Source organism: Ruditapes philippinarum, unplaced genomic scaffold, assembly GCF_026571515.1.
Source record: "Ruditapes philippinarum isolate M1 unplaced genomic scaffold, ASM2657151v2 ctg8752_1_1_1_1, whole genome shotgun sequence".
Lineage (NCBI taxonomy): Eukaryota > Metazoa > Mollusca > Bivalvia > Venerida > Veneridae > Ruditapes > Ruditapes philippinarum.
This window is the reverse complement of record NW_026854122.1, coordinates 31,828-59,534: the sequence shown is the minus strand read 5'-3', so window position 1 is coordinate 59,534 and position 27,707 is coordinate 31,828. Positions and strand designations below refer to the sequence as shown.

Here is a 27,707-nt window from a genome sequence, read left to right as displayed (position 1 = left end):
AGGAAAGTGAGACATATCCTCGCTCAAAAATTGAATTCAATAACCGTATGTGGAAAACTTTTCCTGGTAAAGGGACCACCATCACATGGAAAAGTGTAATATTTTCAGTCATGGAACGATGCATTGTCCGTCACCTTTAAGTGTTACTGCTAAGATGTTTGTTATAAGTAAGTATATTATGCTAATTCATGTTATTTTAAAGACACGTTCTATAGTTTTATGACAATTAAATCCTTTCATAGAATCTTCTACATTTTTTGTCTGATAGTACAATTAAATGGCGAATTCAAAAAAAAAAGTTGTGTTGGATTTTTTTGTAAAATGACAGTTTTGATGGTCACCGTATATCTCAAAACCGACAAAATAGCTAAATTGTTTTATAAAAAATAAAACATGTATATGATAGCTTAATACATGTACATACAACAAGCATACTTCTATGCAAATATACCTTTTTTTAATGATTCTGCGTGACACAAATGATAATCTTAACATATTTCTTTAAAAACGAGTTTTTCATGCTCCTTAACTGAACAAAATAATGAGAAAAAAAAACATGAAGTCTATAAATAATTAAATATATCGAAAAATATATGTTGGATTTTTTTTGTAACATGGCAGTTTCCATGGTAACAGTATATCTCAAAACTGTCAAAATAGCCAAACTGTGTAACAAAAATGTATAATACAGCTTAATACACGCACATAACAAGCATGATGAGTAAAATTTAATGACGATTTCGAAATAAAAAGAAAGATATATGTTGAAGTGTTGGATTTTTTTTTTTTTTTGTAAAATGGCAGTTTCAATGGTAACCGTATATCTCAAAACTGTCAAAACAGCCAAACTGTTTTATAAGAATGTATAAGACAGCTTAATACACACACACAACAAGCATAGTTTTATACAAAAAAAAATGCTTAATCTAAGGGTTCTGTATGAAAACAATGATAATCTGAATTTCTTTAAGAAAATGAGGTTTTCATGCTTCTTAACTGAACAAAAAAATGAGAACAGTAAACATGAATTCTGTAAATAATTAAAGATATTCAAATATTTTTATCATAGAATTTTCTGCCTTTTTTATATATCAAGTAAAATTGTATGATGAATTCAAAAATAGAATTACAAATATATGTTGACGTGTTAGTTTTTTGTAAACGGACAGTTTCCATGGTAACCGCATATGCCAGCAGTCAAAATAACCACGCTTTCTTAATAAATATCAGTGTTAAACCAAATGAATTTTAATATACACAACAAAACGTGTTGAAAAATAAATTTCTATTTATTTTGATGTTTAATGAAGTAAAATGATTCTGACCCATGCTTTAAACCACAAGCTATATTAATGGCCACATTATTTCTTCATTCGACTTACATACGAAGAACAGTAAAGAGAAGTATTCAGAATAAAACAAATGAAATTAGAACATTTCCTAATATTAAGTTTGTTTTTTTAACGCACCAACAGTTTTTGAAATATAATAATTTTAAACTTCTTTGCCAACTTTGCTATCAGTACTTAAAAGTGGGCGAAGCACTTTCGTCACTACCACAAGTGGGTGGGGTAACACCCGCGGAATCATCATCAATGTTGTCATACTAGTGCTAGGAGAAATCTTTATCTGATGTTGTCTAAACGACCCTTTTTTGACACTATCTTCTTTTGAACATATAGAAATATTAATTCTGAATAAATTACTCATTATTTATTTGTAGCCTGAATTCAAACAGTTATTTGAGTACTTTTCAACTACTTTCTTTTCTGAAGAGTAATTATCCGTGATAACATTTCTTGGAAGCGCATTACAATGCGCACAAAATTCAACCGAAAACATGCATACTAAGGCCAATTTTTTTTTTATTCTGGTTTACTGATTTTTTTCCAAAAAAAGGTAGGGGTCGGCGGGGCAAAAAAAAAAAAAAAAAGTTTTCAATAACTATAAAATGTGGTGCATACATATACATAGTACTTACTAGCAATGAAATTAACTACATCGCCGATTGTCTATTCGCAAAGATTGTTTTAAATACACAAAAAAAACTTAATTGCCAACTATTGCCAATTGCTTAAAAACACACATAAAATTCTACACACAATGACTTTTTGACAAGTGGCAGTGGGAGGGGGGGGGGACGAGCCTCTTCAAAAGAATCTGTCAATTCTTTGATGTTTACACACCTGCTGTTGTATCTGAATCCATCAAAGGTTTGCCGAAAATCAGAATGACTTGCACTCATTTCTTTATAGGATCGGATGTTAAAAAAAAAGTTCAAAAAAGATTACACAAAGTCCATGTTCCCAATTTTGCCCATTGTGAAAATATTTTTTATCGGATAAAAAGCAGGTCAATTTTTGACATAAAAATCTTTATTAAAAGTAAGTGCGGGGCATTTTTTTTATTTGTTTTGTTTGAAAAACCTGTATTCAATCTGCTTTTAAAGACTATTTTTTTTTTGTTTAATCTGAAAAACTGATCTTGTCAATTGCAGCAGATTTCTCGTCGCTCTGTCCTTGGGAATGTAATGGCCTACGTAATTTGGCGTGTTTTTTTTTTTTTTGGTTTTTTTTTTTTACATTTTTAACGCATTTCGTACCTTCAATTGCATTTGATGAAATATGATAAAGCCTGATTATAAAATTCTTGTGAGAAATGGTTGCCGCTTGAACCCATTTTTAACGGACATTTCTTTCATTACTACCTGCCAATTCAAACACTTTTTCCCCAACTAGCAGACGACAGGCTAAATTCCTCGAGTAAAGATAACCGGTTGCGTATCTCACTGTATAAATCGTATGTAAAATAGTCTGGCATATATGGTAGGTTTTAACAGTTAATTAAATACTTACCGCGACAAATTTCTTTGACAAGTCAAAGCAGCGTATTTCAAGACAACACAGAATTTTTTTTGGGGGCAGATTTTTTTTTTTTTTCATTTTTCCCCAAAATACAGAGTTCGGCGGTCAGTAAACCGAAATATCAAAAAAATGGCTTAAAGGACTTTAAAACAAAGGCCGCTTTGTGTAAGAAGTTTTTCATAACTAAAGCATTTATAATAAATTATTATTTATTAACATTTTGTCCTTGTCCCTTTTTATGCTGTAAATAAGACACCGTTATATTTCATATTTTTATAATAAAGAAATAATTGAAGTAAATGAATGGGGGGCCAAATCTCAAAAGGAAACTTTTGGCCACCATGAATACAGCTTGAATGTTGGGCGTCGTGGTTTTGCAGATGTGTTTTAAATTTAAATTTCACAACTTAAATGAAATTGATTTTAATAAATGTTATATTTTTTGTTTCCGCATTTGAAAAATAACGACAAAAATCACGACAAAGGCAACAAAATTTACTGGTATTTTACCTGAGAAGGATTTAAGTATAAATTAAATGAAAGTATCAGTTTTTTTGTTCTAAAAATACGGGTATTATGTTTAAACCCCCGTTGTGAAAATTTCTTATTTCATATCATTTTCAGAAATATGATGTTAGAGGTTTTTTAATAAACTGGAAAACTTTTTATGAATTTATGGTTAAGTTTAATAGTAAAGTCAAGTCTGATATAATAATTATGTTGTTTTTGCAAGTCAAATAAAGGAGTATTGTTTTCAATATATGCATGGTATAATGTCCACTTTAATTGTTGACGTTTTGACAGAAATTGTTGTAGAACTGTAGAATTTATGGTATTTTTGTATATATATATATATATTCATATATATATAATATATATATATATACTATATATATATATATATATATAATATATATATTTATTTATATATATATATTTATATTTGCGATCCTTGAAGAATGTTCAGGTGCGACATTCCTATTAGATACCCGGAACTCATCTGCGGATATTTCCTAAATTGTATATTTTACCATTACCATGATTATGCTAGTTGTGGGGACGTTTTTATTTTCTTAAACAAATTTTGATTTTATGTAATTTTGAAATGAAAAAAAATAATGATTACCTTTGTATATTAACAGAAACACAACCTTTTCAATTTTCGGTGCCGGAAATTCTAAGAGATGGAGAAGCTGGTTAACATTCACACATGCAACGTTGGGTTGAATGGAAGACCTAATCCGAATGTGTATGTCAGCATTTTCTGGTTTCAAATGTATCGTCTTCGCACTCACATTTTTTATAATCCGACTACAATCTCTACATAACTTATGTTATAACTGACCATGGTTCAAACGGGAAATGGAAGCAAAGAAACATAACGTGCTGTTTCGATACAAATGAATGGTAACCAAAATTGAAAAAGCTAAATATGTTCACTGCCAAAAGAAGTTAATTTTTCTGTGTACGGTTGGTTTGTTTTGTTTTTGTATTGTTTTTGTTGTTGTTGGTTTTTTATGTTTTGGTTTGTTTTTTTGTTGTTGTTGTTGTTTTTTGTGAATTGACTCACACGCAATGAAATTTTATTACAATGTTTTTGTTATTTTAAATTTAAAATTAAATTTATGAGAAAGAAAAAAAATGCGGGTTTTTTTTAAACCTGTTGTAGTTTTTACATCTTTGCATTGAAAAGAAAGTTGTGGGAAAAGTTGTTTAAAATAAGTTAAATATATTATTTTTTTAATTTCCCTCCATCAAATGTAATGCTAGAAGAAAAAAGCTGTTAGCAATTCACCTAGCCAAATTTTAGGGAAAATGTACTGTTTTGGTCAAAACCCGCTGCAACGCTCAGATAAAGTGCACCCAAATGTATCAAAAAATAAAAAAGGCCCTTTAAACGAATAAAAGTTCCCCCATGGTGCGGGGAAATTTTCTTTCTAAAGTAAACTGAAGGGTCAGTGAAAAAGACAATGGAAAGATTTTAAACTTGGGTTTGATTGTGACGAGTTTTCTTTGCCCTTAAAAAGGACACGGGTAAAAATTTTATTCTCCCGTGTAATTTTTTTGACAGAATTTTATTTTAAAATTCCCATTGTATTTGGGAACAAAAGGGAAAGGAGAAAAGTGATTGAAAAAACTGCATATTAAATTTATTGATATGATGAAGTTTAAAAAGGGCTTTTAAAAAATTTTGAAACTTTTCCCCCCCAAATTTAAACCCGCTTGGAAAGGGCCGCCACGTTCTGTTTAAAAAAAATTTTAAAATTTAAAATTTATTATTTTTTATTTTTTTCCCAATAAAAAATTTTGGGAATTTGAATTTTTTTTTAGATCGCCCTTTTTTTTGGGACAAATGATGGACGGGTTCTTGAACGCATTGATTCACAAGGGAAAAACCAATTTTTCTGAACTTTTATATCCCAAAACCAGTTTATTTATACGGGTAGTAGATTTTAAATTTAAAACAATTCAAAAGTGAAAAATTAAGTCAATCATAAAAAAAAACTATATATTTTTTAGAAAAAGGGTTGATGAAGACATAAGTAATAACCAAACAGAAAACGGGCCGGCACAATCCCGGGGTCGACAATCAATTAATATGGATAATTGGGTGCATGTGTACTTGTGGTCGTCAGTCATTGCTGCTTGTCTTGTTTATTGTCTTCAGGAAAAAAAGGTTTAAACTCTTGAAGGTAAGGATAAGATCAAGCGCAAAACGGACGACTTACACTGCAGCGTTTAGTTAAAAGTTTTCTGATGAAACTCATGGCTAAATAGGGACTGATTATGAGCCTTTTGTTAAAACTAGCCATTTGGATTTGTACAGGAGACTTGTAGTGTCCCTAAAGATCTTTGACCTCCGATTTTTGAGAGTGAAAAATACACAATATAACGCCATTATAAGCTAAGCCTTTTTCTTTTCATATTTCCATCTTGTATATACACATTAATATATAAAATGTTGGGTATAGGTAATTAGAAAGTCAGTCATTCTATGCTTATTTCCTTTAATTTTTTATTGTTATTTTATGTTTTTTCTGGTTTTTCCCAATTAACATTTTATGGTATATAAAGGTTTTTCCTAGATAAAAACCCTGTAATTACAGAAAGACAAAATTGGGTCACCAAAATTTTAGCCCCCTTCCTATGACGACCCGCGACCCTGATTACAAGGGGCTTTATGTTTTCCCAAATTTCATAAAATTTTTTTTTTTTTTACATTTGGGTTTAAATAAAAAACTTTATGTTTTTATGAAATTTAAGTACAATTTTTAAAAAAACTATATTTGTCTTTTTTACTTTTATTGGGCATATTGTTAAAATTTAGAAAACTTTTGAATTTTAAATTTTAGTTTAATACTCCATTTTCCCGCACCCCTTTTAAATTCTTTTTTTAAACCAAAATGACCCCTTTTTTAAATTTTCCCATGAAATATATACCAAAAATGTTATTTATTTTAAAAGCAACGTTAAAGAAAGTTGGGTATTTGCAAAATGGTTGTACTGATTTTCACATAGTATTTAGTTATATTTCCATTGCTTTTTTTAACATTGAAAGATAAGAGAGAAGGGGTCGGGTAGAACCACGACACACAAGGGGCCCCTGCAAGGTTAGGCGTTTGTACACGTTAAATTATTTGATGCGCGTTTACTGTCGAAAAAAAAATTTTTTGACTAGTAATTTAAAAGATAGATGGATACAAATCCATTTTATGTCCGCTTCTTTTGTCTTTGGGAAAGTAAATGAAAAGAACGTTTATCTATTTATTAATTTGACGTAATTTTTTAAAAATGTATCGTAATTATCAACACTATCACAATTTATTTTTGTATTACTATGAACATATTCTTGTGCGGAAATAACATATTGTAATAAACTGAAACTTTTTTAATGATTTGTCATTCAAGAGACACACATTTACTTTTTCCTATTTTAATAGTTTGTAGCATAAATGCTTTTTTTATTACTTTTTTACCAAGATGTCTATACAAAAGTCGGAGGATCGCCCAGCGGGAAAAATCAAACGGCATGGCTAGATAATGAGGCCCAAATACAATCGTCCAGAAGGAAATCAGATTCAGACGGGAATCGGCTACATGTGATGGACAAGTATTCCTATATTTCCCAAACCAATAAAAAAGAAGAGACAGAAACCCAGACAATATTATTCGCAAGTAAACAAGACAAGAAAATCCGCTTCTTCTCCGTTCTACCAAATTTCTTCAAAAGTGGAAAAGGTAATTTTTGTATTGCATATTTGTTTGTTTGGTTTAACAAATTAAAAACAGATTACATGTATAGGTATAATTTAATACACTAAATGGGAAACACGTTGTTCTAGGCTAAACTTCATATTTGATTTCATAATTTACTGGAGTGGACATTATATGTTAAAGCTATTTATTAGATAAAACATATTTATGCCAAATGATTCAAATAGTATAACATCTGGATTAATAATGATATGATATGTGCCTGTGATTGATTTCACTTTAAGCTCTTTCGTGCCACGGATGGACAATTGCTTTATGCGACCCTGGCCTTTGATCAAATGCGGTCCGTCAAAAGCAGCAGTTGCCAAACAGAAGATTCACCCAAGAATATGTTGATTAGATTTGATGTGAAGACGAAAGCTAATAAGGAAAATTGATGATGACCCTACCGGAACAGGGAAAAATTTGTAAACTCGTTGACAGGGTTTTTTTAACGAGTGGTGTAAATATTTTTGATTATACATTTAAAAATAATTGTCAAATTGATTTTCTTTTTTTGTATATTATTCACAAAGTTTTATTATGCTGATTTATTGTGGAAAAGAAACATTCATGAAAACAAAGGTACAGTATGCAGAATTGAATGACTGTATGTTTGTGTCTTTGTCAAAGGTTTATTGAAAAGATTTGGACTAGTTGTGAATTGTGTTATTTATTTGATAAGTTCCGTGTCATTAGGTGCTACTCGATTTGTAATTTGTATTTCTTGACAAAATGTTTTTAGGTATTTATCTTTTAGGGCTTGCATAGTGTGGACACGAAATGATTGGTTTTATTATCAAAAACTTGAACCGAAAATAATTAGCTTTTTAATTCTATCGTTTCAATAATTTCTAGTCAAACTTATATTCTTGAAAGATTGTCATTATAAAGTCATATATTTTACCAGGTAAATAGGACCCCCAAACTCATCCGAAATTTTTTATTTTGCAAAACCCTTTTAAACCAAAAAGGAAAAAAATGTTTTAAAATTTTAATTTTTTTATTTTTTACATTTCAAAAATAATTTTGGGAAAAATTAAAATCCCTTTTGTTTCCAAATGGGTTTCTCACATTTCCCTTTTTTTATAACATAACATGGACCTGATTTTTAAAAAGTGTTGTTTTTTGTTTTTAAAAAAAAAATATTTGTTTTTGGAAAAATTTAATTGTTTTTTAATTTTTTATGTAAAATAATAAATTCAAACAAAAAATGTTAATAGTCAGTAAAGATAGTTTTCTTACACATTAAAATTTTCCCTGTTTTACAAAAGGGCCTTTTATAGTAAAAATTTATAGCCAAAAGGGGGTTTAAACAATATTAGATGTAGTTTATAAATTTGTATGGGTTGTCTTTTTATAGTATTTTTGATTAAGGTTGGAACATGTTATTTTTTAAACAAATTGTTTATTTTTTTAAATAACATGAATAAAATGATAAGTTTTTACAAATTTTTTTCAAAGTGAAAACATCAAACTGTTTAATTTTAAAAAATTTCAAATGAATTTTGGGATTAACTATGCCCTTAAAGTACTGGGAGCAAAAATGTTCCCGCAGGGTTTTAATTTGCTTTTTATTTTGGCATTCAGTTTTCCGAAATTTTCCTATCATAAATCTGGGCCATGGAAAATTATATTTAGCCAACATCGATAAAAAAGTGCATTAAAAATCAGAGTAATAGTTAAATTTTTTAATTTTTGATTTATCTCTGGCTATTAAAAATGGGGCAAATCAGTAATCGTTAACCAAAAAAATCAATTCCCAACCCGTTTCCCGTTTTTAAATAAAAAATGATTAGCCTTTTCCAGTCTATAAAATTTATGGGATAAGCTTTTAAAACCGGTAAACAGCGGTTAACCCCTTTAAAACTAAATTCAAATTTCAAACTTGAAATTTATTAAAAGTAATTCTTTTAAAAAGCAAGGGGGGACAAATCATTTTTTTAGAAATTTTAGCAAGACCCTTTTTTAAATGAGTTTAAAAAATTTATATGTTATAAAACAAAAGTAAAAATTTTTAAAAATTCAAAAATTTTTGCTCGATTCTCAAACGAGTTTTAAACATAGATTTCATTTTTAAAATTCCATGAAAATAGTCATTTAACACAATATTTTTGCTCAAGAAAAGTATTTTGTATTTTAAAGGGAAAAGTTTTTTCCAATTTTTTAAATGAAATTTTGTGCAAAGGCCATTGGCTTTTCAAATCAATTTTTTATTTTTCCCAAATTTACTCTATCCATACAAGGATTTTTTGAGTTTTTCTTTTTTAAAAATCCCAAAAATAATTTTTGCCCGGGAGGGATGTTTTTTAAATAAAGGGTTTATACACTTATTTTTTAATTTACCTTTTTAAACCCTTTACAATTATAGCGTATTTTTGATTTTAAATACTTTTTATTTTTTATATTTTTTATAAATGCCCCCTTAAACTCATTTAACACCCTATAAACAATCTTTTATAATGGGGTTTTAAATTTTTGTTTACACTGAATTTATTGTTTTGAAAAAAAAATTTTTAAATTTTTAAAAGAAGCCTTTGATATGAAAGTATTTAAAAATTCTCTACGCCTGGGTCGGTTAAATGCCCGCTTTGGGAATTAAGTTGTAGATAAACAATAATTTTTTAGTCATCGAACTTAAAAGTTTTTTCAAATCAATTATTAAAAATTTGGGGAGTCATTGGATAAATTTTTATATGTAAGGTTTAAATTTTTTTAAAAAGTATGAAAGGGGAAAATTTTTTGGCGTTGTTTTCTATTTAAAAAAACCCTTTTTTTTATTTTTTAAGTTTTGTATGTTAAAGACCCTAGTATATTAACTTTAAAATTCCTCTAAAAATTAAACCCCTACAATGAAAAATCAATTTTAAATTTCACTTAAAAGTATATTTTTATATATTTTAATTTCTTGTATGAAGTTATAGTTGGTGTTTTTAGTATATCGGGTGTAAAAATATGCAAAAAATAAAGGTTATATTTGTTTTTTTTGTGTCTATTTTTTTTTCTAAAAAAACAAGGCCCAAAAAAAATAGCCCCTGAATTTTGAGACAATAAAAGAACGCTTTGTTTTTTTTAAAAAGGGAAAATTTTTTTTAAAAGCCAGGTTCTTGATAAAGGGATCCGTTCTAAGAAAAGGGGTGTAAAGCTTTAAAAAAAATTTTCACCCCATTGTCATTGCAATAAAATCAAAATTAATACTTTAATCATATTCATTCTTTGTCTAAATGGTTTTAATAAATTTGACAATTTCAGCAAAAATTGTAATGCTCAACAAAAATCAAATCCTCAATGTGTATATTCTTAATTACTTAGAACTTTATAAGAATGACTGACCAAAACAACAATATATTATGTTTGTATTTACTATTTCTCAAAAATGCCCTTTACTATCAAAAGTAATTTTTGCTTTGCACGTCAATGTTTGGTTTGAATTAGTTTGAATAAGTTAAGTCACCCAAATTTCTTTCATACCCGGGGTATAATATTATTATTAAAGGCTTTTATGGTAAATTTCAACAATCATGTGTTTTTTTCCCCCTTTAAAAATATTTGAATAACCAAATTTGAAGGTAAGAGAATTACTGTTTTACAAATGTCTGGGGGCTAGATTTGGATGTTTGGGATAGGCGTGTTCTACGTCATTTGATAATACACCACTCTCCCTTTTTGTTCAATAACCGGAAAATCCCTTTTTCAAAAAAAGGGTGTGAGATTGTCATAAGTTAGTGAATTTAAAAATTCGAAAAGTATATTGAGATTTGGGGAGTTAAAAGGGCAACAATACCAAAAACTTAAAAAGTAAGAACTTTTCAGCCCAATTTTACCTGGAATACGTTTTAGGGGTAGCCCCCCGGACTTTGCAGGATAAATTTTAACCCGGGTTTTAATTTGGCTTGGTTGTCCTTGGGAATTTTTCGGTTTCCAGATGTCTGATCATTTAAACATGAAAACCCAACCCCGAAACAGGCCCCTCGGCAAAAGGGCCAAAAGGCACCAAACCCAAATTTAGGAGAAATATAAGGCAAAACCAGACGACGCATTTTAAAATTTTACAAATAAAATCATAGAAAACACTAAACGATGCGAAAAAATTTTGGAAAAAAAAATAAATGTAAACCCAAAGGTCTTTTACAGAAGATTCCCAAAAGTGGGGTTTACCCCAAAAGACCCAAAGCCCAAAGTCTCTGAGGATGAAAATTTTATAACATTGATTTTGGTTTTAGTATTTATACTGCAAGGCCGGATTTCCCCTTTAAAAACAGATAGTTTCCCCTGTTTTACGCTTTGTATTAAATTTTTTATTATTTTATCAATTCATCATCAACTTCAGCAACCAACTGTTGAAATTTTTTAAAAAGAAAGTTATTTTATATTAGATAAAAAACGGTTTTTCAAAAAAGTGAGGGCTATTTCGCGGGTTCCTTACGGGCGTTTTTGGTTTTTTAAGGGCAACAACATTTTGGGAAAAACGAAATATTTCCAGTAAAAGCTTATAAAACAGCACACTCATACAACCCATAAACATCTACAAACCCTTAAAAAAACGGTGCAATTAAAAATAAAGGGATAAAAACAAATAAACAAAATCGGACACAAAGAAGTTATCCTTTGCCCCCCAAAAAAAATTCACCAATTTAAAAACTCCCTGGGCCCACCATTCAGGTTTGTGGGAAACATATTTTGTTTGCATGTTTTTTAAAAAAATTGCTTCTCCCCGTGTTTTTTAATAATTTCCCAAAATTACCAAAATTTCAAGAACTTTTTTAAAAATTTTGTAAGTAAAAAGACACTGTTATTGCTTTAAAAGTTTTTTTCTTCATCATCTATCCGTTCATATGTACCATTTACGAGGTCAAAAACTTTTAGCTGGGTGTAAATTGGGTAATAAAAATAATGATAATGAAATTTATGCTTAAAAAAAAGTCAAAAAAAAAGTTTTCGCATTTATGATAAAAACAGGGGAACCCAAAAAGATGGGGCGTTTTGTAAAGATTTTCACGAAAATAAAAAGGTTTTTTTGTGAAGGATTGTTTACATCCAAAATTTCCCAAACAAACCCCATGATTGAAATTTTCTGAAGAATCCCTTTATTAGTTGGTAACAAAATTTTGATTGGGAAATGGGTAAAAACAGTAAATTTGAGCTAAAGGACAAACCTTTCTTCTTTTTATTGGTTTCATCACTTTTAAAAAATACCGTTCTAATTTTCAAAAATTTCCTGGGTTTTTGTGCCGATATTCTCTGCCCTACTATCAAGAGAAAGGTTATTTTTGGGGTTTTTTTTTGTTTTTTTTCTTTTTTTTATCCGTCATATTTTTTACCATTCTTTTGTATGTCCAATAATTAAACTTTTAAAGATTTAAATTTAAGTTTGCTGATTTTCTTTTTTTGTAAGAATAAAATTTCTGCCAAAAAGTATTACCTTTGTTATTATTTTCTTTGGGGAACGTTCTTTTTCTTTTAGAACAAAGCCGCTTTTTCATGGAACTGCACGAAAGTTCGCATAGAGGTTATTGAATAATGCCGTATGAACAAATTGGGATTGTTCTTGTAACGCAAAAATTCACCATTTTAATGTTTAAACGTTGAATTTACTTAATTTGCTGTATGGTGCATGAACATTTTAATCAAATGAGTCTGCAACAGTTTTCATTTTTCCTTTTGGTATTATTTAGGTATTTCCGGGTTTTTCGTAAATTTTCTATTTTGAATAAAATACTAAAATGTTTTACTGAAACGAAATCAAACTGCATATCCCTGTCATGCACTAATTCAGTATATGAAAATGTACATGCTGGACTGAGGAGAAAAAAGCACGCTCCGTAAATAATCAAAAATGCAACATAGCGGGTGGCGTAGTGATTCATAGGTCTTCAATCAATGGATGCTTATTCGATGCCTCTTTTTTACTAAAAAAATCGTCATCTTGATTTCTTTCTAATGTGAATTGCAAAAGGAATTTTCACGTAATAAAAAGTCAAAATTTTTTTAAATATGTTTTTCAAAGGCCCCGGGAATTTAAAGGTATCATGGGCCTTTTTTAAGAACTGTCCGGGATGATAACAAAAATTTCAGACCTGTTGGGGGTTTGCTATGCACAGTAAAGCTTTGGGCAGCTAAAAAAAATAAATAGATTTCAATTAATTTAAGTAAAACAAGGTGGGAAATTTTTTTAAAAAAAAGTAAGACTTTTTAAAATGAGATTTGACAAAGTATTTTAACTCAACAAACGAAAAAAATTTCTTAAATTTCTTTTCAAAATGTGTACTTTTATTTTACGATAAGCTTTTTTGTATTATAATGTATTTAAAATGTGCTCTTATTTCAAATAATTAGCATGACTTTTAAATGACAATATAGTTAATTTTTTGTGTGTATGATTATGTCTTTTTTATTATGTAAAAATTTATCAAAAAACTTGTGATAATTAAAGACTTTGTGCTTTGAAAATTTAAAGATTGAAAGATTTTCATCTAAAACCCAAACCCGTATTGAAATTTTAAAAAAAAAAACTTGATTTTTTTTAAATCTTTCCAAAACCCCAAAAAATAGTCCCTTTATGTTTTATCAACTTGTGGGTTTTATTTTTGTTTTAACTATTCCCCAAAAATCACAATTTTTTTTTACAGATTTTCTTCAAAAAAACACTTAAAACTTTTAGGAAAAAATCAATGTCAGGACTTGAATTTATTTATAAGAAAACCCCTTCGGGTATATTTCAACCCTTCCTAGGGCAAAAAATGGCGCATTAAAGGGTTATTGTTTTTAACTAAAATCAGACAAGCAATTTAAGTGCAGCATGTGTTAATATTTTTCCCGGGGAATGGATTACATTGTTGTTATACTTTAAAAAACTTTGAAAAACTACTCATCATTTATTTAAAACCCCGGGTAATTTTTAACCCTTTAGGAAAAAATTAAGGAATAAAAATTTTTTTCCTTTTTTTATATTTTTTAGCTTAGTACATAAAAGATACGGATCTTAAAAGTCAAGGCGCATGTTATTTTGGGGGATATTATCGACAGAATTTTCCCGCAAAGGGAAGTTTTAAAGGGTTTTTCTTAAAAAACGTTTTTTATTTATTTTCGTGCTTTAAAAATTTATTTTTTATATGAAAAATTATGGTTTTTTTTAGATGTGCCCGTAATGTTTGGCCCTTCTTTAGAAAATTTTAAAACAAATGGGGTTTCATTTTAAGCTTGGGCGCTGTTTAAACCTTATTGTAAAAAGTTCCCGTTTATTTCAAATATTATTTTCAATAAACTGGCAACTTTTGGGGCTGTTGTAACCCAAACGTTTGGGTTTTCCCCTTTCCCTTTATCATAAAAGGGATTAGCACGCAAAGTAACAACCCTAATATAAATTTTAATGCTTTTACTGTAAACTAAATTAAAATTTTGTAATAGCAAAAACGCTGTTTTAAAAACCCTTTCTCGTAAAAAGTTTTCTGTTTAACCCGAAGTAAAAGCTTGGCAAATAACAACCCTTTCATTTTTATATTAAACACTAAATCAATTTCGTTGTAAAGCTTTTTTCGTTTATCAGACTGAATTTCAAAAGCTTGGCGTGTTACGAAACCTTTTAAATTTTAAAAGACGTTTTATTCAACATGAAATTTTTTAAACCCGAAAATTTTAGTAAATGTACTGTTACAATCGTCTTGTAAAAACTTAGCGTTGTTGCAAACAGACCTCTTATAGCTAAGCACCGTTACAACTTGAGATGTTTAAAGCTTAGCACTGAAGCAACAAACTTGTAACAGCCTACCACTGTAACAACCTTAATCGTAATAGTTTTGCGTTGTTGCATCCTGAATTGCAATTGTTTAGCTCTGTTACAACCTGAATCGTAATAGCTTTCCGCTTTGACAAATGAAAAATAAGAGGTTAATGATGTATAAACCTGAATTGAAATTAATAGATTGGGACTGTTACAGCATTTTTTGTAACAACTTGGCTCTGTTAGACATGAATTGTAGTTTTGCGCTTTAACGTCCTGAATTGTAATAAATTGGCGCCTTAATATTTTGAATTGAAATAGCTAACCTTTAAGAAAGCTTGTTCTGTTACATTGCTGGATGGAAACTACGAAACTTCAACTTGAAGGTTTGGTGCAATTAAAGGGTATAAAATTGTATAATATATTTTAATTTATGTATCACATCGCAATTGCTTATAAGTAAATAAAATCATTACATCAGAAATGTTTAGTTTTACAATACAAAAGTATGTTACACTTGTATTATAACTTCTAAGAAATGGTCAAACTCAGTATATTTACAGCTTATAAATTACACAGTTAATACTAGTCTTGCTATGTTTTCAAGCTTTAGACAATCACTGTGGAACCGTCTCTCTTAGAACCGAAAAGGTGGTTGAGAATGGGAACGTGGAAATTGAGTATTGTCCAAGTTTTGCAATGCTTAACCGTGATAGACTCGAACGTAAATGGATACGTTTCGACGGAAGGTTTGGCGAAACATTAACATTGAATGGAGGTAGTTACGAAGAGAAAATGGAACAACATAACAAATATATCTTGATAATATACAGGTTCAATGTTTCTATGAAAGGACAATATAGGGTTTATTGTGGTTCTCCTGTAGACATGTACACAGATCCTGTTACCGTGAACTTACCAGGTTTGTGTGTGTTTCTTAACTGGAAATGAACTTTTAAGATCATTAAAATCCTTTGCAGAAATACAATTTGTACGTAAAACAAATAATTAGGGAGTGTAAAGACACATTGGCATACACTGAATGACAGTTCTAACGCAACGATTTTCTACAATGTCATTCTCAAATTTCATCTGAACTGGTTTGGTCACCCTCTGCACATGAACGATATGAAGTCATTCATCCATGACTGGTAATCAGTTCCACACGTGAACGATTTCTATTTCTGAACAGGGAAAGTAATATTATACTGTTGCAGTTATATTTTATAATTTCAAAGCAAGATAAAGATGTGAGAAAAAACTATCACTTCATTCAGGAATATATTCGGTGATGATTGATGACGTAAAAATTATCGTATAATATCTTCATTAAAATATTTTGTAATAATTTTCGCTTTTTATGTTTTATTTCTTTTATTTTTGCCATCCTTGTTTAAAGAAGCTCATACGTTTTATTATCATCATCATCATCATCATCATCATCATGATTATGATTATTATTATCATTATTATGATTATGATTATTATAATTATTATTATTATTATTATTATTATTATTGTTGTTGTTATAATTATTATTATCATTATTGTTATAATTATTACTAAATGACAACAATGTCATTAACAGGAAGCACATATGTCAAGATGTAGCTTTATACTTCACAACAGCAGGTGTCAAGTGCCGTGTGGCAGCTGTAAAAAGTTGCCCCGTACTTCACTTCATTGTTGTTATATTTTCTGGTCTTTCCGGATCATTGATGCCAGCACTATTAAGTGTTGAAAAATGAGTACCGCTCAAGCCGGTGCTAGGGGGCGTGAGGGATGTTTCACGTATTCATTATCCCTCATGTACAGAATCAATCAAACCGAGTCTGCAATTCTCTTGTAATTTTGTTGTGATTAATGCTTCCGAGGGATCACTTTGTTTTCAGAATTTTATATTTGTTATTAAGTTCAACGATTATAATTGCTTAATTCGAATATATTTTTTATCAAAATAACGTAAGCGTTGCACTAGAAGTGTCTTTCAGTTTGTATTTAACAAGTGGTTGTTAAGTACTATTAATAATAGCACAAAATAAATTTATCTTCAAGTCTGTCTTTATGTGCATTTGTTAAAAGATATCATTGTTGAGTAAGACAAATCATCAGACATTTATAAAGCATACAGAATATAAATAATTCATTATTTTTATGTGTTGTTAACAAAAGGAATGCATAATTTTTCAGAACCACCAAGTGTACTTGTAATAGTTGGATTACGAGACATAGAAAATTGCAAGGACTGTATTGTTGGTGAGGATAATGAGATGTTCAAACTTGTATGTGAGATACACGGTGGTTCCCGTCCCCTAACCGTTACCATGACAATAGGAAATGAATCATATACACCTCTAGAATGGAATTTAACAACCTATATGGTACTTTTCACTGTTAGGGACCACCATCACATGACAAATGTGTTATTTTCAGTCATGAACGATGCATTGTCGTCACCTTTAAATGTTTCTGCTAAGATGTTTGTTATAAGTAAGTATTATATGCTTATTTATGTGTATTTAAGATGGTATGTTTACTTTTACACGTTGTATACTCACAATACCAATCAATTTAACCTCATACATTTTAAACTTTTGATTTTAATGTTTTATTAAATATCATAATATGAAAAAGGCAAAGCCTCAAAGCGAGCTCGATGTACTTTTTACGTGAAATAGTATGAAATAATCGCTCATTTTTATTTCAAATGCAGTAACGAGTGCGTGTGCCGTCACACGTACTGTGTTAAATATGGCTCCGCCCCTGTCGTGAAATGAATAACGAGTTTTGAAAACGTTGATAAAACTTTGTTTATTTTATTTCACTCTATAATTTATCAAGCGAAATAAAGATTATTTAAAGTGAAATTAATGTAAAACTTAAAACGTTTGCGACATTAAAATAGCGTACTTGATTTATTTGTTTTGCACGTGCTGTTTGGCGCTACATTGTGACGTCACGTAAACAATAATTTAAACGTCTGTACAGCGTTAACGACTGAATAAAAGATATTGGTGTTCGGATTCATTTTCTTAGTTAGACCATTTTCTTTCATTCTAGATAGTTTTCACAACAAAATTCGACAAAAAAATTGTTTTTATTTATCAGATTTCAAACAAAATGGCGCCTTCGATTTTCATTTTTGATACACAGCTTCCGTTATTCTGGTTCCCTGTCCAATTATGGTTCCCATAGACGTGCGCGGGTGACCAGTGTAGACATCCGTTTTCAGTCAGAATTCCTCAGTTTTTATCGTTATCTTTAAATTCGAAAGGTTGCGATGTGTCCAATTCGGTACTTTGGACGAAAGTTTTCAAAAACATCACTTAGCAGGTACTCGCGTTACCGTAAAGCTCGCTTTGCGAACAGGCCCTTCGGGCCAGCTCGTCGAGCTCGCTATAAATTTTATCGGTATATTTTATTACAGAACCACCAACTTTTCATTATTTTGTATGGAATAGAGAGAAATAAGAATCCCTAAAGAAAGCCCAACACGGCAAAATTGAAAATGTTGCAGGCTCGGTTTGATTGAGCCTGTTCATAAACGGTACTGTCAAGTGCAAACTACCGTCCACGCACCGCAGAATTCAACATTTAACATGAACTGGTAAAATTTAGAATTTTGAAACATCCGCAGATGTGTTCATATGGCGGTTACCATGGAACTTTCAACATTGGCACGTTAGTGCCATTCCATGAAAAGCGGCATATGGTCCCCAAGTAAACAATACATGTGCCTTAAACGAGAAAACAATGGGCGGAACTAAATAAAATGAAATTTTGAAAGGGGGTCTAAGGTTATGAAGCCTGCATATCACAGATATGACGTCAAAAGATAAAAAAGCAGGCCAAATAACCTAAGGGTGATTCAACAGTATTCAATTGAGGAATACTGGAACCACCCAACAAGAAAGATGCCGAATAGTAAGAACTAAAATACCACAAGCACAACAATAATGCCTTGATGAACGATCTATAAGGATCGGAAATATAACATCCCTGATTTAAATGTACGGGGCGACTTTTTAAAGCCTCCACGCTGATTTAGCGATAAAAGTCAAAGTACTACTTTGATGTCAATTTTCTACTTACTTGAAGAATTATTTCACATTCAGTAATAATTTATTTATGCCATAAGCGTCAAACATGCTTTAAACCGATTATACAAATGTTATAAGACTTATGTTTGCCTTTTAAGAAGACAGAAAAATATTAGGCATATGTGCCATAAATATGCGTGAATACGATTTTGCTTATATATATAACAACGTGTCTATTGTAGCCTGTAGCTGGAATATTATTCTTTCTTATTATTCAATATCAGCATATAATAATCTGAGGAAGTGACACGACATAATGGTGAGTGTGAAGGAGTGTGATTCGGCTTTGACCTTGAACTTTTTTATTTATAGCAGACTTACAATAATCACCTTTGTCAATACGATTTGGCTTTCTGGCAGAAAAATATATATTATATGCATATAACGTGCATATTGTAGCCTGTACCTGGATTAGTTTTGATTCTTGTTATTCAATATCAGCATGGACGTGACACGACATAATGGTGAGTGTGAGTGTTTGATTCGACTTTGGCCTTGAACTATTTTATTTACACCCAATTAAAAATAATCACCTTTGTCAAAGGATAAACCTTCTGTTACTTAATAATATTTGCTACTGTGTTCAAATTTGAATGACCATAAGTTACATAATTTGAAAGAGCAAATATGGGGTTGTATTCTGGAGGTATTCTATGCCTCTCCCTTTCTTTCTCTGTCCGTCCGTGTGCAAGCATGCACGTTGGCGTGCACAAGTCTTTATTTGATTTTTATACTTTACATTATTATTGTAAAAGTAAATTAGAAACTTATATTATTTCAACAAACATCTGACGAACACTTTAACTTGGTAATGTGTACATATAGTTCAAATGAAATTAATGTTTGACACATTTGACGAAAAATAATTGAAACATTCATAAATTGCCTTATATTTTACTGACTGAAGTTGCTGATTAAAAATACATGTAAGTAACGCTTTGATAATAACGCATCCGTCTGCGGTTGTTCATTTTTCTGAGGCGATAATAATAATAAACCTAGTATGTGAACTCCCTGGTCAAAATGAATTTAGATCAAAGATGTATTAGTAAGATGTTTTAAAAGATGTTTTCTTTTCCGTATCACATCATTTGAATCGTTTTTGACCACTGGTACGTACGAGTTACATAGCCCTATAGTGTCAAATGCATGTATAAAGACATATGTAACCACAATCCCGACCAAGTGACATAATCACTATAATGCAAAGCATCGAATGATAGTACGATAGTTTACACAGAAAAAAAATGTCATTATATACTCTATTATATGTTATTAAAATTTCAATTTCAATTTTAATTACAGTTAACCCAGATGATAGAGAGACGGGCGATAATATGAGTACAACAGGTGAAAAGTCCATTATTGCTCAAACTGTGGGTTATTGATATACGTACAAGGGTTGTTCATTAAGTTCGTAAAAAAGCCAAAACATAAAAAACGAGAAACATATTTGCATTCACAAATTGCCTTGATTTTTACTGACTGAAGTTGCTGATGAATAATAAGTAACGACTTTGTGATAAGGCATCCGTCTAGGCTCGTTCATTTACTCTAGCGATAATAATAATGAACCTAAGTGAACTCGCTGGTGAGAGTTTATCTAAATTAAAAATGATGCAGTTAGATGTTTTGATAAATGATTTTGCCGTAACACATCATTTGAAACGTATGTGACCACTGGTACTTACCTACAGAAAACGTTATTGAAATTTCCTGTCATGTATAATGTAATATATTCAAGAAGCGTAATCATAATATCACAACGCATTAAAAGACATGCACAATAGTATTCACAGAAATAAACTAAATGCCATCATCGCGTTGGTGTGCGTGTTTGCGAGCGTCTTTTAAAGAAAGGACAAACCAATATTACCTTTTGATGTACAAGTCTTTATTTGTTTTTTTCTTTTTCTCTGGCGATAATGAACTTTCTGGTGAGAGATCATCTTAATTAAAAGTGAAGCATAAAGAGGTTTGAAACTGTGTTTTTTCTGTAACATATCAATTGAATCTTATGTGACCACTGGCACTTAACTACAGCAAAAACGTTTTAGCACTATTCTGTCAAATGAATGTTTAAAGCTATACATAGCCACAATCCTTGTCAAGAAGCATAATCATAATATTTCAAGGCATTAAATGACATGCACAATAGTATTCACAGAAATTAACTTTGTTTAATACTCTAAATTTTCTAAATTACAGCACACCCAGATGGTAGAGAGACAGGCAATTATATGAGTACAACAGGTAAAACTGTCCTGTCCATGTGGGTTATGTTATACGTTCAAGGATTGTCCTTTTAGTTCGTATATCAGCGAAATTATAATATTATAAAGCATTATTGTTTATTTGAGAAAATTATTTGTATTAAAAATCGAAATATCTAACCACACGGCAAATTATTTGTAAAATACGACATGAATATTTTTAATTCATATTTTAACAATCGAAATTTTGCAAACCGGCGCAGGTAAAAGATCGGAAGTTTGACTTCAATAGTGTACAATCAATAAAATGCTTCCAACTACCATGATTTCCGCGAATTACTCAAAGGTGTTTTTAAATCTTTGACATCACTCACAACTTTGCTCTTACAGCGCACTTCGCTCAACTAACTTCACTAGTTGCAAGGATAAAGTAGTAAAAAATAACCACCTTTATCAAAGGGTAAAATGATATATGAAGCTACTTACAATATATTTGCAACTGTGTTCATATTCGAATTATAATAAGTTACAAAATTGAATGAACGAAAACAAAATGTATTCTCGGGTGCTTGAAATAGTCGCTAAACTTTCAAAAAATATGCAATTATATAGAAATAGGCGATTTACAAATCCTGAGACGGATATTCAAAGTAAGCATGTCCGATTTCCCGCTGTTACCCAGATTCGCTCATTCTTTACTATAAGAAGCGTGGTACACATGAGGTATATCCGGGTCAGGATATGTATACATGTAATGTCGGGAAATATAAGAAGTCAGTGCTAATAACTTCTGAAAGTGCCTACCTACATACGTTTTGGGCTAAATTTGGACTGGTAAGCGATAGTATTATAGCTGCATTTTCTGTTTCAACTGTTTGCATGCACTGACATTAATTTCTTTTATTAAGAAAAAGATCGATTTATGTTCAAAATCGTCTTCTTACGGCTCGGTCAAGCGATGTCCTACCTAGACAAAAAGTGCATTTCGCTTTAAAATCGTACCAACTAGCATATTATTATTTCTCGAAAGAAAAGCATTTCTGAGTAGATTGCACATTTGTTGGTGAAAATTGGTTGACAATTAACAAAGATCAGGGACGTTAAATAAGGCCTAATGGTAGTTTCGCTGGCGAACATTTCTACCTTTACTATATTCATAGTATATATGGATGAATTTTTTAAAAAGAAACTTTTCTTTGCTGTTTTGAAAACGATATATTTTTTTTAAAAAAATGAGTGAAAAAAGAATGATTAGTGAACATTTCTTTTAATTAGTGGACGTGGTCATGAACATGTATACTATACAAGGCACGCACGAACTGCTTTTGGTCAAACTATTTGTCACTTCACAAAGTCAATAAACATTTATGAGATTGTTATATGTAAAAGTTACTTCAAAAAAGAGTTTCATCATTTTGCGTGATAAACTATGTCAGGGTACAAAAACGTCCCGGTTAAATGACATTGTAAACTAGCTGAAAATAAACAACCGGTTACGTGTCAATCTGGTTGGCACTTTCCGCATTGTCACTTATTCAAAGGCAGTACACAATGCAAATTGTACTATATTATGTAACTTAAAGGTTAATATTTAACACTAATGATATATTTTTGTGCATGCGTTTTGTTTTGTTTTGTCTTTCTTTTTTTCATTGAATTAATATTCCCTCATCATAGATTCGTATATATGTTATACATACAATTAACGTTTTAAGTACTTATTGCTTCAAGCCGCCCCAAAATAACTGTTTTCTGGATTACATAACTTGAAATAAAGTCTGTTAAAGCCTTTAAATAAGATAAATTGTAGACATTGTTATTGCGTTTATGCCCTACGCAGAATGTGCATGCGCAAAATGCAGCATTCGCTACAATAGAAAAATTGTATTGTTAAAAAGTCAAGAGAATAACGCTAACATTAAGCGCGTCTTGACGCTATATTTGTATTTTGCAAATAAAGTCATGTCAAATTATATGCACGACTGTGCAATATCATCTTAATGGCATCGCAAAAGCGGCACGGATATGTGATAAAAATGAAGAATAAGTTTACGTTCTGCGCATAGAATATTGACAGACTTTCTAAATGAGTGAACAGTCCAGGTGATGTAATACCTGAGCCAATGAATGATGACGGAATGAATAATAGCACCAATGGTTTTATAGCATGCTTGTCGAGCTATCAAGTTGAGTTCGAAATAACGTCTCGTGCTACCTCATTATTGCAAACTTCGATACGAGGGATGTTGTACGTTTTTATTATGCTTCATGTAAAGACTCAGTTAAACCGAGTCTGCAATTTTCATGTAATTTCATTTTGACTAGTGCTTCCGAGGGTTTTTTTTCATAGTCTGATTTTTGTAAACCAATATCAGTAAGGTATGAAATTAATTTTGTTAAGTAGAAATTTATTGCATTACTATAGATAAGATGTTAAGATTTGAAATCGCTATTTATTTTTTTCATATAATTAAACGAAATATTGTGTGAAATTTTGGGACCACTATCGTATGTTTTATCATGAAGTGAAAACCTGGCTTACACTTTTAATTGAAACGTTTTGTTTTCCTTATGAGACTGATTATATATATATATACGAGGGGTTATCCAAAAATTCGTGGACTTTCTTTGTTGCGTAAAATACATTTGAGATATTTATTTAGATAGATAGATAGATAGATTTATTTCGGCAAAGGAAGCATATACATAGTTGACAATATAACATAGGATAAAATAATGAGCATTATTTAGGAAATAGATATCAATTCTGAGTGCATTGTTGTAGAGTAATGCACGGTTTGAGTTCAAATGCGTAGTAATATAATCACGAAGGCCGATAGGCCTGAGTGATTAATTACAAAGCATTTGAACGAAAAACGTGCATTATTATACAATAATGCACGAAGAATTGATATCTATTTCCATTCTAATACGTCAAGAAAAAATATAATTTTTATTATAACGTTGGACTTTATGTTTGGTGGTTGAATTTGTTTTCGCCTCAGAGTTTCCAATAGAAACGTTCTTTAGAGGCCGTTCCAGTGGGTTGAAAAAAAAACTGTTAAATCTACCGTTTGTAGAAACATTTTGAAAATAACGAATTTTGAAAACGTTGATACAACTTTGTTTGTTTATTTATTTCAGTTTATAATTTTCCAAGCGAAATACAAATTATTAAAAGTGAAATAAATGTAAAATTTAACTCGTTTGCGACATTAAATAGCGAACTTGATTTGATTGTTTTGCACGTGCTGTTTGGCGCTACATTGTGACGTCACGTAAACAACACTTTAAACGTCTGTACAGCGTTAACGACTGAATTAAAGATATTGGTGTTCGGATTAATTTTCTTAGTTAGACCATTTTCTTTCATTCTAGATAGTTTTCACAACAAAATTCGAAAAAAATTGTTTTAATTTATCAGATTTTTTAAACAAAATGGCGCCTTCAATGTGAAAATACACAGGGAGATAATAAGAACGGCGAGTGCATTGTTGTAGAATAATGCACGCTTCCGGCCTTCTTTGTCTATATAGAAAAAATTCCGATAGTGTTAGAATAAATACTATATCACATACGAGTAAAACTATGACATGCTCACCAAAACCAAGGATAACACAAAAAAGGGCAAAAAAGCTCTTATTTCCATTGTGGTCCTTTGTATTGGCGGCATGACATAGAGAGGCAAACCTTAAAATAATCATGTTTAAGAATACTAATAAATCATAAAAATGTATATCACAGTCAAATCTTGAGTTAATGATACTCCTGTTTACAGCTAGGATTTAAAACACATTACTAAAATTGTAATAAGATAAATGGCAGACAATTTAAAATCCTGAGCCGAAATATGTAAAAACATGTTTAAAAAAAAATTTAAATACTGTTCATAAGATGACTTTTGATGGCAACCTTAAAACTTTGTAACCTGTTGATCTCCGTTAACTTTACAGGTAAATCATTCCATAATTTAATACCAGAGAAAGCAAATGATTTAGAACCCTGGCCTTTGACCTTAGGTAGACAATATCCACCCTTTTGACTAAGTCTTGTACTATAATTATGAATGGAATCTTGTGAAATAAAGTGTTCAGACATGTAATCCGGAGATAGGCCATTTTTTATCTTAAAAACATGACACAACATTATCTGTTTAACTCTTTTGTGGACCGGTAACCAGTTAAGGGACTTAAAGTGGGATGGGTCAATGTGGGCTCTAGAGTCCAAGTCAAGTACAAATCTCATTATTTTGTTTTGACAAGTTTGTAACTTATTTTTTAAAGACTGTGTCAAGCTATTATACCAAACAGAGCATGCATAATCATAGTGACACTGAATAAGAGACATAACCAGAAGTTTCTTGGTATGCTGAGTAAGAAACTCTTTCTTGCGGTAAAGAAATTTTAACCGAGAGTTGGCCTTCTTAAGAACAGACTCGGCCATGGCGCAAAATGACAGATTTTGGTCTATAGTAATCCCAAGATACTTGATAGATGAAGTTGATTCAATGGATGTACCAGAACAGGTTATATGCAGGTTAGATTGTGACCTAAGTTTTTGCCTGGACCCAAATAAAATTGACTCGGTTTTACCCAAATGCAATGACAACTTATTGTCCACTAACCATTGGCTGACCAATTCCATATCATCTGTCAATGCCTTTTCAACAACAGATAAACTTTTACCAGATACAAGGATACCAGAATCATCAGCATACAAAAGCAATTTATTTTTGACCACAGCTGACATATCATTTACATAAATTAAAAAGAGAAGGGGTCCAAGGATTGAGCCCTGAGGAACACCACATGTTATTTTGGAATTGGAAGAATAAGTACCCGAGACATCTACAAGCTGCTGTCTATCTGATAAATATGATTTGAACCAATTTAGGACGTCAATACTAAGACCTGATGCTTGCAGTTTCATTAAAAGAATGGAATGGTCGACTGTGTCAAACGCTTTCTGCAAATCCAAGCAGCACCATACCAACAACATTACCTTTATCATTTTCATACCTGATAAAGTCTGTAAGGTGAATCAGACAAGTATCAGTAGAGAAGCCACTCCTGAAACCTGATTGAAATTTATACAGCAGATCTTTATCCTTAAAATAAGCTTCAACCTGGTCATAAACCACCTTTTCAAGGATTTTAGATACAACATTTAAAATGGACACAGGCCAGTAATTACCAACAGACAATTTGTCGTTCTTTTTATAGAGGGGAACAACTCTTGCAGATTTAAGGTCATCAGGGACTTGACCTTGGATAAGGGATAAGTTTATGATATGAGCTAATGGACTAGCAATAACTGGGGATCCATCTCTGATAAAACGTGAGGGTATACCATCTAAGCCAGTAGCTTTTTTGACACCTAATGAAGTTAAGTATTTAAGAACTTTACTTTCAGAAACAATGGAAAAATTTGAAATTCTTACACTGCTTAGAAGAATTAATAACAAATAAACACAGAAAAAATCATGTGAGTAGCTTCTTACATTACAATAATATTTGATTTTACATAAACACATGTCGGCGACAGCGGCGCACTCCAAAAATTATTGACGTCAACGTCATAATATTAACGTACAACTTGTGCTTCAACGTAACGTAGTCAGTGACGGTTACTGCTTCTCAAAGTAATGTCCATCACTTATTTTTTATGCCACTTTAGCACTTATGATCGTGATATTCTCTTTTCTCTGTTCGTCTGCTGATTTTTATCAAATGTTTTTGTATGTGTCATTTCAAAATTACAATTAAAATTTATGATTGTTTATGATCGTGCTTTTTTCTTATTACCGCGTGTCCGTCATTTTCCCGTTGTTAACAATGAAGGCGTCTGGCGTTTCTAGCGATATCAACAAAACTAAACGGAAATGACGTCTATTATTTTAAAAAATTACTTAAATGACATCATAGAAGAAACTTGCGATGTTCAGCAGGGTTTCTACGTATTTTTTTTAGTTTTTTAACAAGAAATATACGATGATTTACTGCGCTTTTCTACCGTTCGCCGGGTGCGTGTATGTGCTTATTTAAAAGCAATATAAAATCATTATTTATTGACACAATTAACTATTCCTTTCAAAATGTGTTGATAATATTCTACAATGTATGCTGATAAATTTTCATTACAATACATGTTGACGTTCAAGAGATATTTAAAAAGTCCACGAATTTGTGGATAACCCCTCGTATATATATATATATATATATATATATATATATATATATATATATATATATATATATATTATATATATATATATATATATATATATATAGGACAAGACAAAAATATCAAAATGTCCACCCGTTGAATTGTTCATATGTTTTTACTGCAGGTCAGCAATGATAATGTTTGGCATTCATTTTAAAAAAAACTCTTTTTATTGCCACTTTACTTAATAAACTTAAGGTATATAAAACTATACCCCTGTTTCATTACCTTCGCATTGCAGAGTATTCAAACAGGCTAGAACTACTGTCAACTGCATTGAATTTAAAGACGTCTGTTTTAATTTGTGCTAAATTAAATGTCGAAGTATGAG

The 27,707-nt window shown here is 30.7% G+C and overlaps 1 protein-coding gene across 1 annotated transcript; it reads left to right on the top strand.

The window, feature by feature from the left end:
• The first annotated feature begins 118 nt into the window (after positions 1–118).
• On the top strand, positions 119–23,478 carry LOC132739010 (uncharacterized). Its single transcript, XM_060726648.1, has 5 exons — positions 119–167; positions 15,446–15,760; positions 17,029–17,328; positions 20,244–20,288; positions 21,147–23,478. The coding sequence occupies exons 1-5, from the start codon at positions 119–121 to the stop codon at positions 21,245–21,247; spliced, it is 810 nt and encodes a 269-aa protein (XP_060582631.1). The 3' UTR covers positions 21,248–23,478.
• The last annotated feature ends 4,229 nt before the right edge of the window (positions 23,479–27,707 follow it).

Excerpts from the sequence above, each read along its gene's own strand:
- LOC132739010 (XM_060726648.1), top strand. The coding sequence starts at position 119 with ATGCATTGTCCGTCACCTTTAAGTGTTACTGCTAAGATGTTTGTTATA. Across the intron at positions 15,761-17,028 it reads TGTTACCGTGAACTTACCAG|AACCACCAAGTGTACTTGTA; the intron begins GTTTGTGTGTGT and ends ATAATTTTTCAG. Across the intron at positions 17,329-20,243 it reads TGCTAAGATGTTTGTTATAA|TTAACCCAGATGATAGAGAG; the intron begins GTAAGTATTATA and ends TTTTAATTACAG.